Source organism: Sesamum indicum, linkage group LG4 (assembly GCF_026168435.1).
Source record: "Sesamum indicum cultivar Baizhima isolate 11 linkage group LG4, ASM2616843v1, whole genome shotgun sequence".
In the NCBI taxonomy this organism is placed as follows: domain Eukaryota; kingdom Viridiplantae; phylum Streptophyta; class Magnoliopsida; order Lamiales; family Pedaliaceae; genus Sesamum; species Sesamum indicum.
The window spans coordinates 13,724,911-13,744,873 of NC_142660.1; the positions used below are offsets into that span (position 1 = coordinate 13,724,911).

Below are 19,963 nucleotides of genomic sequence, written 5' to 3' on the forward strand. Positions count from 1 at the left end.
AGTTTGATGTATATATATATAGTAGCAGAAGCACATGATTGGATAAGTGTGTGTGTGACTTGGAATTTTCTGTTTACATAAATAAATCGTGAGTTATAAATAATATTATTATTGCTATAATGAATTATTTTTTAATTTTAATTTTATATTAGAAAGGATCGGTAGGAGATACAGACACGTCTGCAATAAAAATGACCGGAGATTTGTCCATTTTTCTTTATCAAGTGATTTGGATTAATTAGAGCAATTAATACGATGATGCGTGTGTAAATAAAAAATAATAATATTTTTATGTTTTTGATTATAATCATATATTCATAAAAGAAAAATTAATAAGCAAAATATGTTTTCTTAATAGATTCAATAATAAAATTAGGGATAGTTCCACCTTCCACCCCTAGAGTTTAGTTTAATTACACATTGACCTTTTATGATTTGATAAATTACATTTAACATTCTTGATTTTAGTTTCAGTCTAACAAATAGGATAATTTGATTTTAAAAGAAAAAATATTTGACCTGCAAGAATAGTAATACGTCAATCATTTTATTCAACTTTTTTGTTAATATCAGTAAATTTAATGAATTTTGACTAATGTATGATTTATTTGTTAGACAAAAACAGATATTAAGGGTATTAGATGTAATTTTTCAAATTACATGGGATTCACATATAATTATATCAAATCTATCCTTAAAATTATGTAGAAATAACTAAAAAATTGTAATTAATAGAATTATATACGTTGGTAGAAATTAGCTTCTAATTGAAATTACATTTGTAGGTCTATTGGATAGACTTCCGAAGAAAAGAATAAGGGTATTTTTATCTATTTATTTATTTATTGCTTACCAAATTAATTTTTCTAAACCTATTCCTCTTAATTAATACTATAGATAACGTCGAATTATTCAATATTTTTGGTAAATTAAAAAAAACTAAAAATTAAAAATGATACCATACCTTATACTCGATTACATGTATAAAATCTGCGTCATTTATTTATTTTAAAAAATATCTTATACAAAAATTAATTGTGCATATACTGAATACAACCTCTGATGGCATCTCACAATTTTCACTGAAAAAATTATTATGAATTTCATAATTATTGATAAAAAAAAAACCCAATTGTTTATGGAGAATTGCTTCATTATTTGACTTATAATATTTGTCCGAAACCAACCAAAAATATTTGGACAAGAGCTACACCATCAGCATAGACACGTACCCAACACTCCATTAGGTCATCTAAATACCAAACTACTGCTGCAAACATTACACCCTCAAACATGTGTTAATGTTCCAGTGATTCTACCTACCTACCCCTAAAACAACTACACTTCTAAACTTAGACTATTTTTTTTTAAAATTTAATATAATTACTTAATAGTTCTAATTATTTAAAAAGTTGTAAAAATTTTCTTCAAAGGAAAATCAATTGTATAGCCCATAATAGTGATGTGAATATTACTATAACTTCGTTGGATTTAGAAAAAAAGAACGTTTGAGAAAAAGGGGGAAAAAATAATTCATACGGTATATTTTCCGTAAAAATATTTTACTTTTAAAAAAATATATATAATTCATAATTCAAAAAGAAATTTTAATTAGTTCATCATAAAAATTGAATGAATACCTAACGAGGCTGATGGAATGAACTCATTGTTAAATAAATATTAAAATTATTTGTAAATATGTGAAATAAGTAGATATATTGATGGGCATTTTTAAAATAAAAATATATTTACATTTACATGAGTACAACTCACAGTGTTTGTTTTTCCTTTGAGACATCAACTCCCCTTCACCTTTGATTTGACAATTCTGAACACATCAAAAGGACCACCTTCTTTTGCTACATTTTGCATCAAATAATTGATAAGCAATTTTAGACTTGTCTCATTTTACGTGAATTTTTATTATAATATTTTTATATTATATTAATATAATAATCAAATTGATATATTATTTAGTTAATATATAATTATGTAATTATTATTTCTATACAAGAAATGAGGAGCTACTACACATGTGTACAAAATAGGAGAGTGAATTCTTTTTTACTATCGTCATACCAATTTTAACACATATTTTATAATGCACTCCTGAATTTGATTTTAATATAAAATAAAAATATTTGATACACTTTTTTTACCATACAATTTTTAAATATCTGTCTTTATTTTAGGACGGGCATTAAATTAAAAAAAAAAAGCGTAGTAAAAACTATGAAGTACGTGGTAGTTTAAGTCGGTCACGTGGCGAGCAATCTCCAACTATCTCTCACGTGAGGCATGTGACGCGGTCATTTTTCACATTAAATTATAACTAACTCCTCCCACGTTTCCATATCTTATTCATTTCCACCCCCAAGAAAGCTTTTTGAGCAGTAACGTCATGCGTTGAGTTCTCACCAATGTATGGGATGTTATTTTATTTTAATAATAATTATTTGATATTAATAATTAGTATATAATTATTATAGTTGTTAGATATAATTTTTTTATATTAATGATTGTAGTTGATTTATTCAAAAAATAATAGTTCGTCACTTTGACTTAAAAAAAATATTGGTAATAATGCATATATTAGTAACATTTGGAACAAACCAACTCGAGTAAAATATACGCAAATTCTTACAACGTTTGGTCATTGCATTATACCTAGGGCATTTAATCATAATCTAAGTATAGTCCACATTAGATGCAAAAGCTCAATGCAAATTTAGAGGTGTTCATCTCCATAAATCAAATCGATATTTTGGAATGTAAAAATAGAAAATATTCAATTGAAATAACTGATTTAATTCGATAAATTTAATCCAATTCGATCCAATTGGTGTTGTACCGAACTAATCAAATTTTTAAGAAAAAATAAATTTAAAATTATTGATTCGGTATACAATACAAATTAAAATTTTTAATTCGATCCATATTCAGTTGATAAATCGAAGGGATACATAAAAAAGGAAAAGTCGACAAATTTTACCTAACACATGGACTGGCCCGATTGATTAAAAAGTTGTGGCGTAAAATCATCCCCCAAATAATAAAGTCAAAAATTATAGCTAATCATATCTTTTGCTAATTAATTGTTGCAAAGACCCATCCTCATATTTAAATTCCTCCATCTTTATCAGTTATATGATAATTTTATATTGATATTTGTTGCTAAAAAATAATAATGTTGTAATCACAAAAACTTATGAATTTGAAATATAGCCTTAAATAATTATATACATTTGAATTTTGATTATTCCAAAAATAAAGATGACTCTCTATGATTGAATTTTTTTTTTTTAAATAATTGCTATTTTGGATTATATAATGATTACAATGGTGAGTTGAAATCATGTAGTACGTGTTTGGCTTAGCTTTGGACTTGAAATATATTTATCGATCGATTGAAATGTTAGTGTCACAATTATTATACGTATGTATTTCTCAATCAATTAATCGTAGTTTCGCTACTCTGCCTATTCATAACATGTGAAACAATTATTATTAATGTGCGCAAGTTAATAATTTCAGATCGGCACGATTGTCTGAATCCACGCTTTGTGATTATATTTTCTATTTTAAATCTTTTTACATTCTTTATGTTACTTACACTATATGTATTAGTTTTTTTCCTTAAATAATATAAATGATGTTTTTTTTTTTTTATAATTTGGAACGAAAAACTCAATCCTAAACATGGAGGTAAAATACTTAATTTTAAAAAATACAAGAAATTAAATTGCTGTATTTTAAAAAATATAAGAAGAAACATACAAGGATACGATCATCTTGAAATTTCTACGGTTCCAACGTTATAACAAACAAGATGGTCATAACACTAACATACACATATCCTTTGAATGGATTCTAGTGCTCTCAAGTACAACAATAACCTAAGACAAATCAAAGTTGAAATGTTCAAACAAAAAAAATCAACAAATGAACCCTCATATACCCTCCCTTGGGGAGATTTACAAGGAACAATCAATGTTGGTGAGAGAACACTATGGGGTTTGAGGGCTTCCTTGGTGCTCCCAAGTGAAGAAGAGAAGAAAGAATTCACAATTAGCTCCGAGCAACGAGAAACGTAACTACTGGTCGCTGCTTCGTGAAGCTTTGATTAGGCACCTCCGCTCCCAACCCCATGCAGATCTTATAACGTAAAAAGAAAGGGAAAAAAAAGATATATTTTGTCGTATCATATATGTATCTTCAAAGCGTACGCATTGTTCCTATGTCAAGATAGTCATAGCGTGTTTTTCTGCTTCCACATCACTAAGGTCTTGAGGAACTCCATGACCTGCATGTGAGGCGAAGTTATTACAACCTCATACACAGACGCATGATGTTCTTTTACAGTCTTTAGATTATAATGTCTAAGTAGTTTCAAAAGTGCCGTGATAAGTTTGTAGAGACTGGAAAAGAAGTAGTACCTCGGAAGGATCTCTGAGAGAGTAAAATGCGCTGCTTTCCTTGGGCACAGAAGAGACTATAATACCGTAACCACTATTACCCTCTCTCAAGACCTGTAGCATGTGATTTTAGTTGAGATTCTCTCATTTTAATTGTTAGTAAATAATGGGAAATGAGAGATCTTCATGAAGTTCAAGACTACCTTGAATGCATCTTCATCAGTGCGATCGTCTCCAACGTATATCGGAAGAACATCATCGCAGTTTGTTAACCCTATAATATCATGTAACATTAAATTTCAGTAGATAGTATCAGAGGAAAGCATGCACTAGAACAATAAGTAGTTGTTTCTACTCACCAAGTGATTCTAGTAGAAATTCTACAGCTTTACCCTTGTCCCAGTTGAGAACCGGTCGGACTTCTAACACCTGAATCGGTAAAGTTGAGTAAATAGAAGTATAAATAGAACAAGCCAAAAGCAGGCATTTCGAAATCAAAATATGCAAGTGAAATGTTCTTGGAAGTAACACCTTCCGACCATGTGTCAGTCGCAAACGGGGATACTCTTTCAAAATTCTTTCAACAGATTGGCCGACTGTTGTCCAACTCTGTAAATATTTAAGCCAACCCACAAAAAGGGTGCATTGGTCGTCAGTCCGAAAGCATTATTTTCAAGAGGACTCGATTTAATACCCAAGAGCAAGAAACCGGACGTGAGCATTACCTTCTCATCCACGTTTCGGTAGTGTACAGAAACGCAGAACTTGTTGTTCTCAACCTTTGCACCAACTATATCTTTTGTAATCTCAACAAGAGATCTGAAAACCTGGTTTAAGCATAACACTAGACGTTGTCATGTATCTGAATGAATAAGATTTCCTGAAATGATGCATTTTACTGAATAGAAAAAGACAGTTAAGTACCTCATTGATCATGGGTAAGAATTCACTAGCAGGCTGGAATAAATTAACTTCCTTGCCCTGTATACCCCGCAAGTAACTTCGTAAATATTAGATCCATAATTAATCGAAAATAGCTTGAGAACATAAAAATTGATAAAGATTTCTAGTATTGCTACCTGCTTGTCAGTCGACCTGACACAGTTCTTGTGATCACTGGAAGAGGGCCGAACAGGTCCCATGATGTCCATTCCATGACTTCCAGCATAGTAAAGTTCGGTTAGCCCTACAAACTCGTAAACCTGAACAAACGACATGAAAAAAAAATGAAAAAGAGGCCATATACTCAGTCTCCATAAATAACACATATACAACACGATATTAACACAATAAGAGTCGATCGGAAGCCAGCCAATCACCTTGTCACGGCTTCTTCCACTAATTATAGCTGTGGGGAAATACTTGGCCACATTGCTCACAGCAGCACGCATCTGGAAACAAATGATCCAGGTTCAGAATTGAGAGGACGAGAATAGGAAAAGGCCTTATATTAGTACTAATATTCACTATCGCCTAAAAGGTTATATGAATAGATTCTCACAGCATTTGACATGAAGGCATGATCAGGGTTGTCCACTATTGGGGATAAAGTTCCATCATAATCCAAGAACAAAGCTATTCTCTTTCCATTTGCACTATTTGCTATTTGATCAAAAGATGCAAGCGCAGATGGGTACTTGAGCTGCAGAATAAAACATGAATTTGAATACTCATTTTATGATAGAATAAATCTTGAAGGAGTTCAGAAGAGCATGAGAATAATACCATCCAGTTGCAGTAAGCAATATTGCTATCACCTAGAGTTGTCTCAGAGCTCGACTCTTTTGCAAATTTCTCATGAGTGGGGGATGATGATTTCATAGCATCAAACAGGCTGGACCTAACATCATCAAGAATACCAGGCCTTCTCCTTGGTATAGTTAGTAAGAGAGAGGGAGAAAAAGGAGAGCCACTGTGAGGGTACGGCAGCAGAGCCGAGTGAATGCCTAATCTTGTGTTATTCATTGGAGCAGCATCAGCAAGAACAGGTGACGTATGATTTGATTTTAGGTCCATTATATCCAGATTTCGGGTTCAAATATACAACTCAATTAACGTGTCAGCTAGAAGTCAGATGCTAAGCTTCTTTTTGCTCTAAAATCTTTCACTCGATTTAACCAACCCTTTTGTCAATAAAAAACCACTTCTTCAGAGCGTATTTATCACTGCTGCAGGGAAAGCAGTCCATCAAGCAGAAGACATCTGATGCATAATAACCACACCAAATGTTAATAAATGGAAGCAAAGTTAAAAGCCAGAACAGTTATAGTGCCGCCACTCAAATCTGAAAAGAGCATCTCTCTTACTTTGTAGGTTGTGACCAAATGTCTCGTCTCAGGCGATTGAAGTAACTGCAGGATTTCAAGAAAGATCCCATCAGTCATAATAAATCTTTTTGCGTTAAAGGTTTGCTCCCCTAGAAATCAGAAAAATAACTATGCAAGTTCAAGGTCCATGCCAGAGAGTGGGAATACATGTATGTCACGGAAGAGGGAAGCTAAGTGAAAAATCGAAGATCTATTTATGTATAGAAAGTAACTAAAAGATACTTAGAACAGAATATACAAAAAAACCTACTCAAACTTGAACGTTCCTAGCTCAGCTATTAGGATGAACTTAGATTTGCATGATATCTCTTATATCAAACTGAAGGGTGTATATTAGAGATTGCTGACAACTGGCAAGAGTTGTTCAGCAGTAGATGGTTGACATTTGAAGTAACCAAGAAGACGAAATCAGAAAAGTTAAGAAGATTTTTGAGATAAAAAGATAAGCACAACACAACCACCAATTTCTGTTCAACATAGTTCGGCAGATTGGCAATATCACACCAGCAGACGAGTTAATGATGCCATAACCAATTAAGATGAAAAAAGACCTCAAAGAAAGGAAGAGAAATAGAAGGAAACAATTACTCACATTATCTACCAAACTATATCCCTTCAAACCAAGAAAAATTGCCTCAACGAAAGCCGGAACATAACTAGGAATTCCGAGAACTTGACCACTTAAAACTCTATAAGTGCATATTCAAGGGTTTATCAGAACGACGGTTGATTGCATCCTTTTCTAGCCAACATCAAACAGAGGAAACACTATACTCAGCCACATATTATGGCCCTACTGAGCAGCATGGGGAGCATTAAACGTATGGCCCCAGCACATTAAAATTCAGAAATGCAACAAAACCAATTTATTCATGAAAGGTATTGAAAATTCAGGTGTCCCCATAACGTAGTTGCTATCACATAAATGTCTGTGACCACCAGATAGTATAATTTTTCGGGACAGAAATTTTTCATTCGACCTTCTTCTTCTCATCCTTCTTTCTACTATAGAAAATTATTTTCAAGCACTAAAGAATAATATCTTAGCACATCTGTACAACCAGTTATTTATTGTAGATCAAGACTAAGAAGATGATTGGCAATAATATCGACAAAAACGTTGGATTCATTTGATTATATAATGCACCAACCAGCCGACAGCTTGAAAGGGACTCCATAAAAAATTGGAGGTGAAGGCAAATGAGTGAATCACCTCAGACTATTACTAATACAGCTCTATGGCCGACAAATTAGAATCAAGGTTTAGTCTTTATGTCCTGCCGTTGGGAGAAAAACAGAAATAACTGTAACTCACCATAGTTGAACAAAGACCACAAATTTAGAATTAAACTGAATTCATAAGTAAGATCTAGAAACAGGAAAAATGAAACTACTTCAGAAAGCAACGTATTATTACAGCAGAAAATAATACCTAAATTTTGTGGCAAGAAATATAGAAAATAATTAAAAAAAGGACATCTTGGGCCTAAACACAAGATAGAAGTTATACTCTCAGTTTTTCTTTTCATTACAAAGGCATCGAAGAAACATAAAAAGATTTTTTAACTTCTTCCACTATAAACATCATAAAATGGAAAACTCCGACGAAAAAAGGAAAAGAAAGAATAGCAGCGAGCAAGATATCAAGAATTTAAAGAAATGGCTAAAACTTCTTTAATACAAACAGAGCAATAACCAGCAACCAGATGAATCGCAACACAATGAACAAGATATCAAGAATTTGACCCCCCACCACACACACGCACATATAAAATATATATATAGATATATATCTATATGTATAGAGGGAGAGAGACAGAGGGATATACAGCAAAAAAATTCATATGCTACTACATTGAGACATGCATGAAAACGCATAAATGCAGGGCCATACCTGATTTTTCTCTTGAGCCCGACGGAAGAAACGTATGAAGAAATGGTACGGGGCGAAAGATCCTGCAAAATGCGGGTTAAACCCTGAAAAAACCACAAAAAAATAAACGTCAGCGAACAGCAATCAGACAAAAGCATTGTGAACAGAGTCATGGCTCAAAGAACAAGATTCTAGTAATAAAGAGAGATGACGTCACCGTTTCAAACTACAACGATCCTTGGAAATAAAAAAGAAACGCAGAAACCCAGATGAAAAAGATTCACGGAGAACAATGAAAGCGTATGTATACAGAAGTGGAGAAGAAATGTACGTATGCGTTGTACGTATATGTGCGTGTATGGAGAGGGATTGCGGAAGAGACGAAAAGAAGAAAAGAAAACTAAGAGAGGGAGCGGTATATATAGAGGAAGAGAGAGAGAGACGTACGCGATAGAAATGGTAGGAATTAGGAAAGAACAGAGAACCGGAGGGTTGAAACCACAGACGACTTTGCTGGTGGAAAGCTTCAACACTGCACGCGATTTGACCACTATACAACTGCTGAGTCCGTGTTTGTGTCGTGTCTCCAATCCAACGCTTTTACCAACCTAATGCTTATTCCCACAAATATATATATATGTAGTATAAAATATAATTAAAAATATTAATATTATTATTATTATGATTAATTTTTTAAATAAACTAAAATATAAATTTAAATATTTAATGGTAGATATTTGCAAAATGTTTCATTTTATAATAGTCCAAACATCCTCTATTAAATTTCAGCCGTTACCTTTCGAATATCATAAAACAAAATTGTGTATTCTAATTCAGAAATATTAGATTTTCTATTCAGATTTTAGTTGTATTTTTTTTTTGTTTAATATTACATAGGAAGTGTCGCAAAATATTTTTTGAAATAGAATAAATGATATTATACTTGTATACATAATGTATATATGTTAAATAAAATAAAATTTCAAATAAAAAATATCCGATTTTTCATGTGCAGTGTTGCTAAGAAATTAGTAAAATTCAAAGACGTTTATTGTACTTTTCACGTTTTATTTTCACAATTATGTACTGTCACTACAATCGTCTTATCAAATGCGAATAACGTTCTGTACATTCGATGCACAAGGAAGTGGAACCCGTCCTCAAATGACGGCATTAATATGAGTAAATTTCATTTATTACATAATTGGTGTAGAGTATAAATAGAGTTGTAATTACACTAAAAATAATATTTACTATGTGAGTGGTCTGTAAATTGTACAAAACCTTTTTAAGTACTCAGTTTTTTAATAGAATTTTATTTAAATTGGCGTACTTTTCATTGAAAAACTCATCTCAACTTTCTCCTTTTTGTCATTTTTCAATTTAAACGAAAGTCTTGAGTTGTATATTTTACTTTTATGTATTCGAAAAGCACCCTTTTGATATCTTTAATTTTTACTTTTTTTTCTCTTTTATCAAATTTTCATCTCTCGACTTTCTCAACTTCTACGTCTCTTATCTTTTTTTTTTCAATAATTTCTTATAATTTACTTTTATTTTTAATATATTTTTACTCAATTAATATATATTCTTAAAATAATAAAATATTTTTTTTGATTTTAAATTAATTATAGACACCACGTAGAGTAAGTAAAGCAGACAGTAGTTTTGGTATGATTCTAGTAAAGTGATTTACTTTCCACCAAACTTTTTAATTATATATTAATTAACAATAACAAGAATTTAAAAGTCTTGACCAACTTAGAGTAAGTGTGGGGCCCATACTAAAATCTTATGGGAAAAGCGGGGCATAACACGTGGAAGTAGGACTTGGAGGGGCGGGGGCTAATGGCGCGTAAAGACACTTGTGATTGGTGTCAGGGCTGACGTGGCCACGTTGCCAGTGGGCCCACTTATTGTCTGGTCGTTTTCCATGCCAGCTGGATTTACGTCGGTTGAAGCCCTAGCCCCAGTTGTTGTTGCGCACTGCCCCACCACTACCCCCCCTCTAAAATATTTAGTACTACCTATATTTGTACCCTTTTTATGTGCTAAAATTATATTTTTAATCCCTATAAATTAAGGTCTTCCATGTTTTTAATTATTTATTTTATGAGATAAATTAGTCACAAATTTTGAATTTTTTTTAATATATTTAGTCCTATATTTTATCAAAACTTTTAAAATGGTCCCATAAATTTAAAAAAAAATGATGCATTTAGTTTTCTATTTTATGGTATATCAATTCTTTTTAATTTTTCAATTACTTTGAAAATCTTATAAAGTAAAGAACTATAAGTTTATGAGACAAAAAAGTGTAATTTCGCCTTTTTTTATTTATCATTAATCTTTAATTATAAAGATAAATTACATATACACTTTTTAAAATTATGTCTAATTATATAAATATTTTATTATTTATAAAATTGCAATTATATTGTTTAAGATTATAGTTTCTAATTTAAAATTGATATCTCTATTCGGATGAAATGAATTTATAATTTTATAAAAAATAAATAAATATTTATATAATTAAACTAATTAATATTTGAGGGATTCATCATAATTATAATTGTAAAACCCTTCATTTTATATACAAACACGTTTTAAAAAATAATACTATTTCTTGAAAAATAGTTACATGTCACTTTATTTTAAAACGATCATATTTAAAGAGTACAATGTCAAACAATCATTACCAAAACTATTGGTGGGTTGAAAGTGGACACCAACTTACCTAACAACAAATGTACACAGCATAAAAAGGGCGGGGGGGGGGGGGGGGTTGGATTTATATATAAGAAAAAGAATGTGAAAGAAGAGTAAATATGTGGACAGTAATCTTTGGTGTTGGGACATTACCCCCAAAAAAAAAAGAAAAAGAAAAAGAAAAGATTGAAATTGACAAATGACCAAACCACGTGGTGGTGATGTGGGGCCAAGATGAAAACGTGCATGGGAGGTCGTGTGGGCTGGGGCCCAGTCCAAGCTGGTAAATGGGCCAAGTGGAGACCCAACAACCAAGAATTTATTGTTAGGTCAAAGGTCTCTCAGCCTCTGCTCTCTGACAGATACTGCCAGAACTAAGATTCGTTTACATATATAGTAAATAATGACAATTTAATTAGTTTCTGTTTTTGCCCAATGAAAATGGCTATCGCCAATGCTTCCTCTCCAATTTTACCCTAATTCTCATTAATTACTTGCCTCATTTTTTTATTTCAGTTTTCTTGTCAATTTCAATTTTGCGAGATTTTTATTATGCCATATTAAATATTTCTCAATCAATTTTTTGTTGAAAAAATATTACATACACTGCACATGTGATATTTAAGAGCAATAAATGGGTAAAATATAATTTACACTTTAAAGAAATATGGGTATCTATCAAAGAAATAATATAAGTTAGAGGCATTTAAGTAATCGACAATTATAGTGTTACTGTAGGAGTCTCTCCCTTAATAAACAAAACAAGAATCATGAAGGGAAGATTCGAGTTTTATACTTTTAATTTATTTTAAAAAGTTGTCTTATAAATAATTTTTAAATTTATAATAACTCAGATTTTATTTTAAAAATAAATTCTTGAAATATTACGATTATTGAACTTGCAGATATTTATGATGACAGTTTTTGTAATCAATATGATTAAAAATGTTATGACTAAAAAAAATGTTTGAATTTTTTTATTATTTTTCAAACAGCTTATGAAATCATAATACTTATTTTTAGATATTACAAACTCATTTTTCTTAAAAAAAAATAATCAAATAATTTCAATTACTTTTATGAATTTTAAAGTATTTTATTATTTATTTAAAAAAATATAGAAAAAAAAAAGGGGAGCGGGACGCTGTCGTGAAACCAGTTACGAATGGTGTGGGTAGGTTTAATTTAATGAGGGTTGTTGTAATGCACCAGGATTTGTATTATACGACAATCGCCACTTGACTTGCATGGTACTATCACACGATACAATGTGCTTATATATATTAAAACGTCAATTCGATATATCAATAATTCAAATAAATGAATATATTTTTTATATAAGACGGAAAAAATAATAAATTAATATAAAAGTAAAAATAGTATATATTCATATTTTGATCAAATCATCATAAAAATAAATAAAAATTAACGGACTGATTTAATTGTCGAATGTCCGTTAAATCAGTAGAGTATCGATAATTTCTCAAGTAATGAAGGAATAGTTATAATTATGTCGAATTTCAAAAAAGCTCGTTGTAATTTATCCTATAATTTTATCAACAACTTAATAGTATAAACATAAAAATATCTATAAAAAAACTTATGAAAAATCAAATAAACTTAAATTTTACTAGACCTGATCTCCAACTGTACCACAATGGATTGTTCGAGGTTAGTACAAGCTCATAGTGATGCATCAAAGCAGACCTGTCAATGAATGAGTTAGTATTTTATTTGAATTTGAATTCAATAAATACTCGTAATTGTCACTTATATAGCCTATTCAGACCCGTAATATGCAAAGTGCGTTTCTTGGTGTGTTATTCATAGCATGTACGCGTAACCTTTTTGATCAATGAAATCGCAAAAGACAATAGTAGCAACTTTTTGACCAGATATTGGGTATCCAGTCACGGGAAGTCGTGATTTGATGAAAAGTAATCAAGTAAATATATATATATACATGTCATGTGTTTCAATATTTTAGGCAAATTTAGGTATGGTGTGGGCCAAGAAATTGAACTGCTACGACTTTTTTACATTAATGTGAGCTCTTATATATATATATATAATTATCACATCAATAAATAAAATATATAAATAAAAATTACTCAATTTGTTATTGGTTTGGGTCCATGCATCTTATAAATACTAATCATAGTAATTTTTGTTTTTTTGTATATATTTTTAAATATGTAATTGTCGCTGTCTTATATATAGTTCTTATTATATTAATTCCTTTGGAAAAATTAATACCCATTAAAAGTTACTTGAATTTTTATTTTTGTTTTTATTTGGTTCAAAATAAAAGTAACAATCTTGGAAAAAAATAATTGTATCTATAATTTGTAAATTATAGAAGAAATTAATTCTGATGTGGAGACAATCTTCTGAAAGTCGCGTTCAAATCAAATACTTCCTACTCTACATTTGATTAAAAAATATGCCATGATCTGTGCCTTTTTTTATTTCAGGTCGTTCCTTCAACACTTGGACCAGATGCGAATCCGAGTATGTATGGATTCACAATGACTATTTCATCAATTCCTAAGTATGTGGTTAAAAATCGTCATCTAGAAAAATATATAATATGAGAGCCTTACATGCTCCAGGTATAATTTTTGTTACTTTTATATTTCTTACAACCTTAAGCATTTATCTTCTATATTTATATATTTAATTTAATTATTAGAGTACTATAATTAGAATCTTTCCTATGCTATATTCTATCTTGTAGGTCTTCTATTATGAAAATCTACACATTTTCATATCATTTGGACAAATTTCAAGAACGATTTTGTGTAAATCTTTCACGAAGGGCAAAAGCATTTACTTCATAAAAGTTTTTACTGAAAAAACATGAATGTAATTTGAAAAAAATTCAAACGTACCTATATAAAATTACCAAATGCCAAGTCTCCTATGAGATTTAACATAATTACACGTAAATTTTTATAGCTTGAAAATTACATTTAATACCATTTATGTTTGTTTTTGTCTAATAAATAGATCCATCCGTTGGTAAAAATTTACTATATTTGTTGTTATTAACAAGAAAAATTGAATGAAAATCGATATTTATCCTCGATTGACTTATTGCATGTCAGACAAATCTTTTGTAACTAAACCACCTTATAACAGTAAAGATATACCTCCTCAATACATCAACATGTGAAGATGTGTTATAGTAATCTGAATCATAAAAATATTCATTTAATTTGCAATAAGTCAGTAATAAGTCAATTGATGGTAAATATAGATTTTCATCCAAATTCTTTTGTTAATATCATCAAAATATTTGGTGAATTTTAACAAACGGGTAAACTTATTTATTAGACAAAAGCAAATCTAAAAATATTAAATATAATTTTCTAATATACAAGAATTTACATTTAATTATACCAAATTTTAAAATAGAAAAGTGTAATTATTCATTTCTAAAATGAATAAATTCCAAATGAAATAAGGAAATGAAGATGGCGGGAGACGCCTTTTCTAGAAGCAAAATAGTCTCACACGCATTGAAAAATTCGTGCTTGCCAAATTCTTGGTGACTTGTCGATGGTGTGCTGCTGCTCTCTGTCTGCACGCACACATTTCTCTTTTTGTACGATCAATATGTGGGCTATTTTCAATTTCCAGACCAACATTAATAATACCCAAACAGCCAACAATCTTCTAGCTTTGTGTTGTTAATGTTTTCATTTTCAGTTTTCGGTTATTTAAATAGTAATTAAAGTCAAAGTAAGTTTGTTCGTACCTATTATTTTTGAAAAGTTGGATTGATTTCATACTACAGTTCAATAAAAACACACAATCTTATTAATTAATTTAAATGTATTTCCCCTTTGTGCTGTAATGAACAAGAAAGCACCACCACCAATGGTTGTGGTCAAATGATTAAGGTCGAACGCTGTTTATAAAACGAGTTTGAATTCTTACCACAGAGTTTGTTGGACCTAAATGGGCATTTTGATTTATGTATTGATCATCATGTAATTAGGCCTTAATTCTTGATGAAAATAGATCAGCTATACAAAAGTTGACGGACATGCATAGCACAAACGTAGTCCTTCATGATGGATCTATATGTGGGGTTGCCACCCCCTGCATTTCTATTTTTGTAACAAACAAATCACATAATGAAACTATTTTAATTGGCATTTTAAAAGGATAATATTGAAAAAAGAATTTACATGGATTGAATTTGGAAATATGAAATAGTGTGGCTTATATCATAACACCTTCAGATTAAATTTAACAGTTAGTACAGTATAATCTATACTGTTTGATATTTTTACGCTCGATCTCTATGTATATAAATAATAAGACAAACTGAATAACAATATTAAGTAGTAATAACGAAATATTTAAAAAGTAAGATACTCAAGTATTTTAAATAGAATAAATTATTATGAGGTAAGTAAAAGTGTTTGATACGATATAAGCATAATTAAATAGCTAGTTCTATTTATAAAAAGAATTTTCGACTATTTTATTTTAAGATATTATAAGATCATAATTAAATATTTTTTTGAGTGAAATATAAAGCTTCTCAAGGTACATTTGAATATGTTCTGAAAAAAGTTTGAGCCCAACCTCTTAATTAAAAGCTAATACAAAAAGTGTGCCTCTCAGCTCAGATCCAGCTTCAGTGGACTTGTGCATAAACATAATAAGATTTGCATTCTATATACAAAACATAGAAGACATTTCAAAGGGTTATGATTCGGCCTTCAGGAGCCCATTTCACTTAGAGACACTCCTCTCCGCTCCTTGTTTTAGGAAACAAATCTCATCAAGAAAATGGTTTGACAAGAACCTGGAGAGAAGGGCTGTCTCTCTATAAACCTAGGAACTGAATGCTAGAGGGATGAAGGATTGTCATAATAAGGAGAAACGATAAAACAGGGGGAACACCGATAAATAACACAATAATGTTCAAACCATACACGCATAAACTTTAAGTACTATGAGGGAATGCAACAGCAAAATGTTACACAAAGGGAAGTACAAGCCGACCAAGCTCTTCAAACTAGCGTCCATTAGTAAAAGTCCCGACTAAAAGTTACTAGATAAGCATCTTCCACATACAAGGGGCAAGATTTAACAAGACAAGGCGGAGTTACAAGCATGCTTCAAAGGTTTCAGAACCGGTTGCCTCCTGATCCAGCATCTGAACAACCTGAGCAACACCGGCAGCAAGTTCTTTGTTGATCACACCATCAGGCATATCAAATGTTCTCCTCCTCATGGACAGAGATTTTCCAGGGGGTTGGGGGTCCACAACGTCGAGCATTGCTTCCAGTTCATCCACCATAGACTTTTTTGCGGCTCGGACCATCAGATCAGCACCCTAGGGGATAGGAAAGAATAATAATAAAACGAATGAGCATGCTTACAGGCCTATTTTACAAAGCACCCAATATAAGCTTCCAAGAGGTGAGCTATTATTGTTCAATGCTGGAAGATAATAGAAAATCGAAATTCTGCAAATCCATTATAACATAAAACAAGAGAACGAACATTTACATAATTGATACCTCAATGAGGAGATACTGGAAATGGATTCACAAACTCTATGCAGAAACAAACTAGTTCAAACTGAACCTTGATCACTCTAAATACAGAGGTGTGCCACCGTATATCGGTACGGCTCTTTTATGCTTATCAATTAAGAAATCCACATGTTAACAATACCCATCATTTATTACCAGCTTATGTTGAGAAGTGATAAGGAATTCTATATACACAACAACAATTTGTCAAGACAGATTACTGAAACTATGTTCTTTTCAAAATAATGATTAAAATTTTGACAAGGAAAAAAATCAGGCAAAGTAGGCACTTTCTGCTACCTCAATGGCATCAACAGTAAGAAGTAACACGATAATCTTTTCAGAGAACCTCTGACGCTCTTCTGCATCGCGGGCAAGACGACGGCGGTAAGAGAAGTTGTTGAACAAAGCCCTGAGCTCCTTCAGCTTTGTCTTGGCAATGGCCAGCTCGCGAAGTGCACGTAGAGCCTGAGACCTTCGGATAAGATAAGCCCGGAAAGTCTTCTGAATCAAAGCTGCAGCATCTTGTGGAGACAACTCCTTGCGCTTACCCCTTCTCTTTTCTACTCTCTTTTCAAAAACCTGTCACCATAAAGTATGACGTAATTAGTACACAAACGAACACAAAGTGTGCAGATAAATAAGCTTAGCAAAAAAGTTCTTAGAAGAAGTACAAATAATCTCCTATCATAGTTGGTCCTCACGTCTCCTAGCAGGAAGCATCTTTACCTAGAAGTTCAATATTCGACAATTAATTTTTTCCTGGGAAGGGCAGTATGGTCCCTCCAAGAGATCAGTCTGTGAAATTCAAGTGTGCCTTGAAAGAATAACACCACTAGAGAAAAATAAGCCATCGAAGAACCTCAAAGCAAATGGTAGATGGACTACTCAAATTACTGAACCCAAATCTATAAGCACAGAACATGATTGGCCTAAATAATATCTGAATAAGCCAGTATCAGTTGATCAACAGACAAGATCGATGCATAGAGCAAGCATGCTAGAAGTCATAAATCAAGGAAAACTAAACAGGTAACAACCTTTGCAACTTAGATAACAATGCAAAGGACACAGAGTTGTCTCCATTGCCGATTTGGTGAACAGAATATACCAATTATGCTTGTCTTACATATGCATACTTGGTTCACAACATTTAGGTTTCATCCCACCCAAGTTTTGCTTTAAATCTTGCAAATCAGTAGAATTAACACCTTTGTTATCTTCCTTACACTCAGTAACTTTCAAATGTTAATGATCACTAGCATAGAAATCATTAATAAGATTTTTCCATATCAAGATAGAACCAAATGGATCTCAATCAACAATAACCATTGATCTGAAACCAATCAAAACATTCTTGCAAGCTAAACCATCAATCTAGCACATTTAGACAACAGCAAGCAACAACCAACAAAATTTTGCACCGGCAAACAACTCAACCTACCATGATGTAAGAATCGAATTAATTAATGCTTTATTAATACCAACCTGCCTTAAGACAATGGCCCCATGGTCAGAGGGCTCTTCAATCTCAACAATGCGAGTAGTGGACCCCACTGATTTACCTTTTCCCTTTCCCTTTCCTTTCTCACATTTCTTCTGCTTCGTCTTCTCCTCTGATTCGCTGCTGCTGTCTCCACTGGACACTTTAATCGTGTACGTCTGCTCGATCGGCAAGCTTTCACCACCTTTCCTCTTAATCTCAGCAGTCCATTTGTAACTCTTCTCCGGCCCTTTCTTGTCATCCTTCCCATCCTTAATCTCCGCCGTCCATTTGTACTTCCGGTCTTTCTCCGGGCTCTTTATCTCGGCGGTCCAAGTGTACTTCCTCTCCCCAAACTTGTTCTTCTTACTCCTCTCCTCCCTCACCAGCCGGTTAAACCCCAGCTCCAAAGCCGAAACACGATCACTGAGCGTCTGTAAGTAGAGCTCACCGAGCCCGACCCGGCGAGTAACGCGGCGAGTCGAAGTGTGGAAAGGGGTTTCCTCGATCTGGATCAGATCGGTGATAGTGTCGAAGTCATCCAGCAAAAGAGGTGGATTGGGAGTGAAGGTAAGCAGGTCGAGCTCGTCTTCAACAATGGGGAAGGAAGGGTTTAGCAAGAGGGTTCTTGGTGGGGTGAAAATGGAGGTCTCCTTGAGGAAGTAGGAGGGGGAGTGTTCAACAATCTCGAATCTCCTGAATCTACTCATTTTCGGCTTCAGTCAAGAAAATTCTTCGGTGGTACTGACCGATAATATCTGGGTGATTGTATTCAAAGTCTGAGAAGAAGGGGAAAATGGAGAGAAAGAAAGACGAAAAGGGAATAAAAGGGAGATTGAAGTCAGAGAAGAGGGGTATAATTGGAATTTAGGTGGATTTCGCAAGACAAAGATGGTGATGACGAGGAGGACAGGAGCTGTCCTTTATTCGGAATATAACATTGGTAGGGACCTTTTGGACAAGAATAGGGCTGAGGTACTATTAATGCTGGATAAAATTCTCCAGAATTTTTTAATTACTCAACTTTTCATCATTATTTCTTAAATAAGAATTAAATTAAACAAATCTTCAATTATTCCTTATTTTTGTGATAATTTTTTAAATTAAATAAAAATACCATGATTATTGATAATATAATATATCCACTTTTAGACTTATACAAATTAAATTTGATTTCAAATTTTAATCCTAAATTATATTTACACTCTCCTATTGTTATATTTAATTACATAAATACATCATAATTTGTGTACATTCACTAAAATTGCAATTGTAACTTACATTATGAAGAAAAATGTCCCTTGAAGTACATTAAATCAATACTTTTTATGTGAATATAAAATATAGTGTTTGTATTATTATATTTATTTTTAGGAGTGAATAATGTGATTTATCCAAGAAATTACAGAAAGCTACTTTCCACCTTCTAAGTTGAGCACATGAGGCTATATTCACCATAACAAATATATTAATCTATAATTCAATGTAATGACATATACTTTCAAATGTATATTTTGTCATTAAATGTTTTTGTAAAATTAATATTGCATATTGTAATTTCATTAATATATGTAATTGTGAGTAAGACAAATTGCACC

At 31.9% G+C, this 19,963-nt stretch overlaps 2 protein-coding genes across 2 annotated transcripts; both read right to left on the bottom strand.

Moving 5' to 3' along the window:
- Positions 1-3,774: 3,774 nt before the first annotated feature.
- LOC105160593 (trehalose-phosphate phosphatase A) lies at positions 3,775-9,019 on the bottom strand. Its single transcript, XM_011078039.3, has 14 exons — positions 8,833-9,019; positions 8,637-8,719; positions 6,722-6,766; positions 6,141-6,617; positions 5,917-6,057; positions 5,735-5,806; positions 5,495-5,617; positions 5,340-5,396; positions 5,141-5,242; positions 4,947-5,024; positions 4,775-4,844; positions 4,619-4,689; positions 4,437-4,529; positions 3,775-4,303 (listed from the first exon to the last, which is right to left on the bottom strand). Exons 4-14 carry the CDS (start codon positions 6,429-6,431, stop codon positions 4,250-4,252), a joined length of 1,152 nt encoding a protein of 383 aa, XP_011076341.1. The 5' UTR covers positions 6,432-6,617; positions 6,722-6,766; positions 8,637-8,719; positions 8,833-9,019; the 3' UTR covers positions 3,775-4,249.
- Positions 9,020-16,229: 7,210 nt separating this feature from the next.
- Positions 16,230-19,216, bottom strand: BAG7 (BCL-2-associated athanogene 7). Its single transcript, XM_011078041.3, has 3 exons — positions 18,371-19,216; positions 17,183-17,464; positions 16,230-16,680 (listed from the first exon to the last, which is right to left on the bottom strand). Exons 1-3 carry the CDS (start codon positions 19,073-19,075, stop codon positions 16,450-16,452), a joined length of 1,218 nt encoding a protein of 405 aa, XP_011076343.1. The 5' UTR covers positions 19,076-19,216; the 3' UTR covers positions 16,230-16,449.
- Between the last annotated feature and the right edge of the window lie 747 nt (positions 19,217-19,963).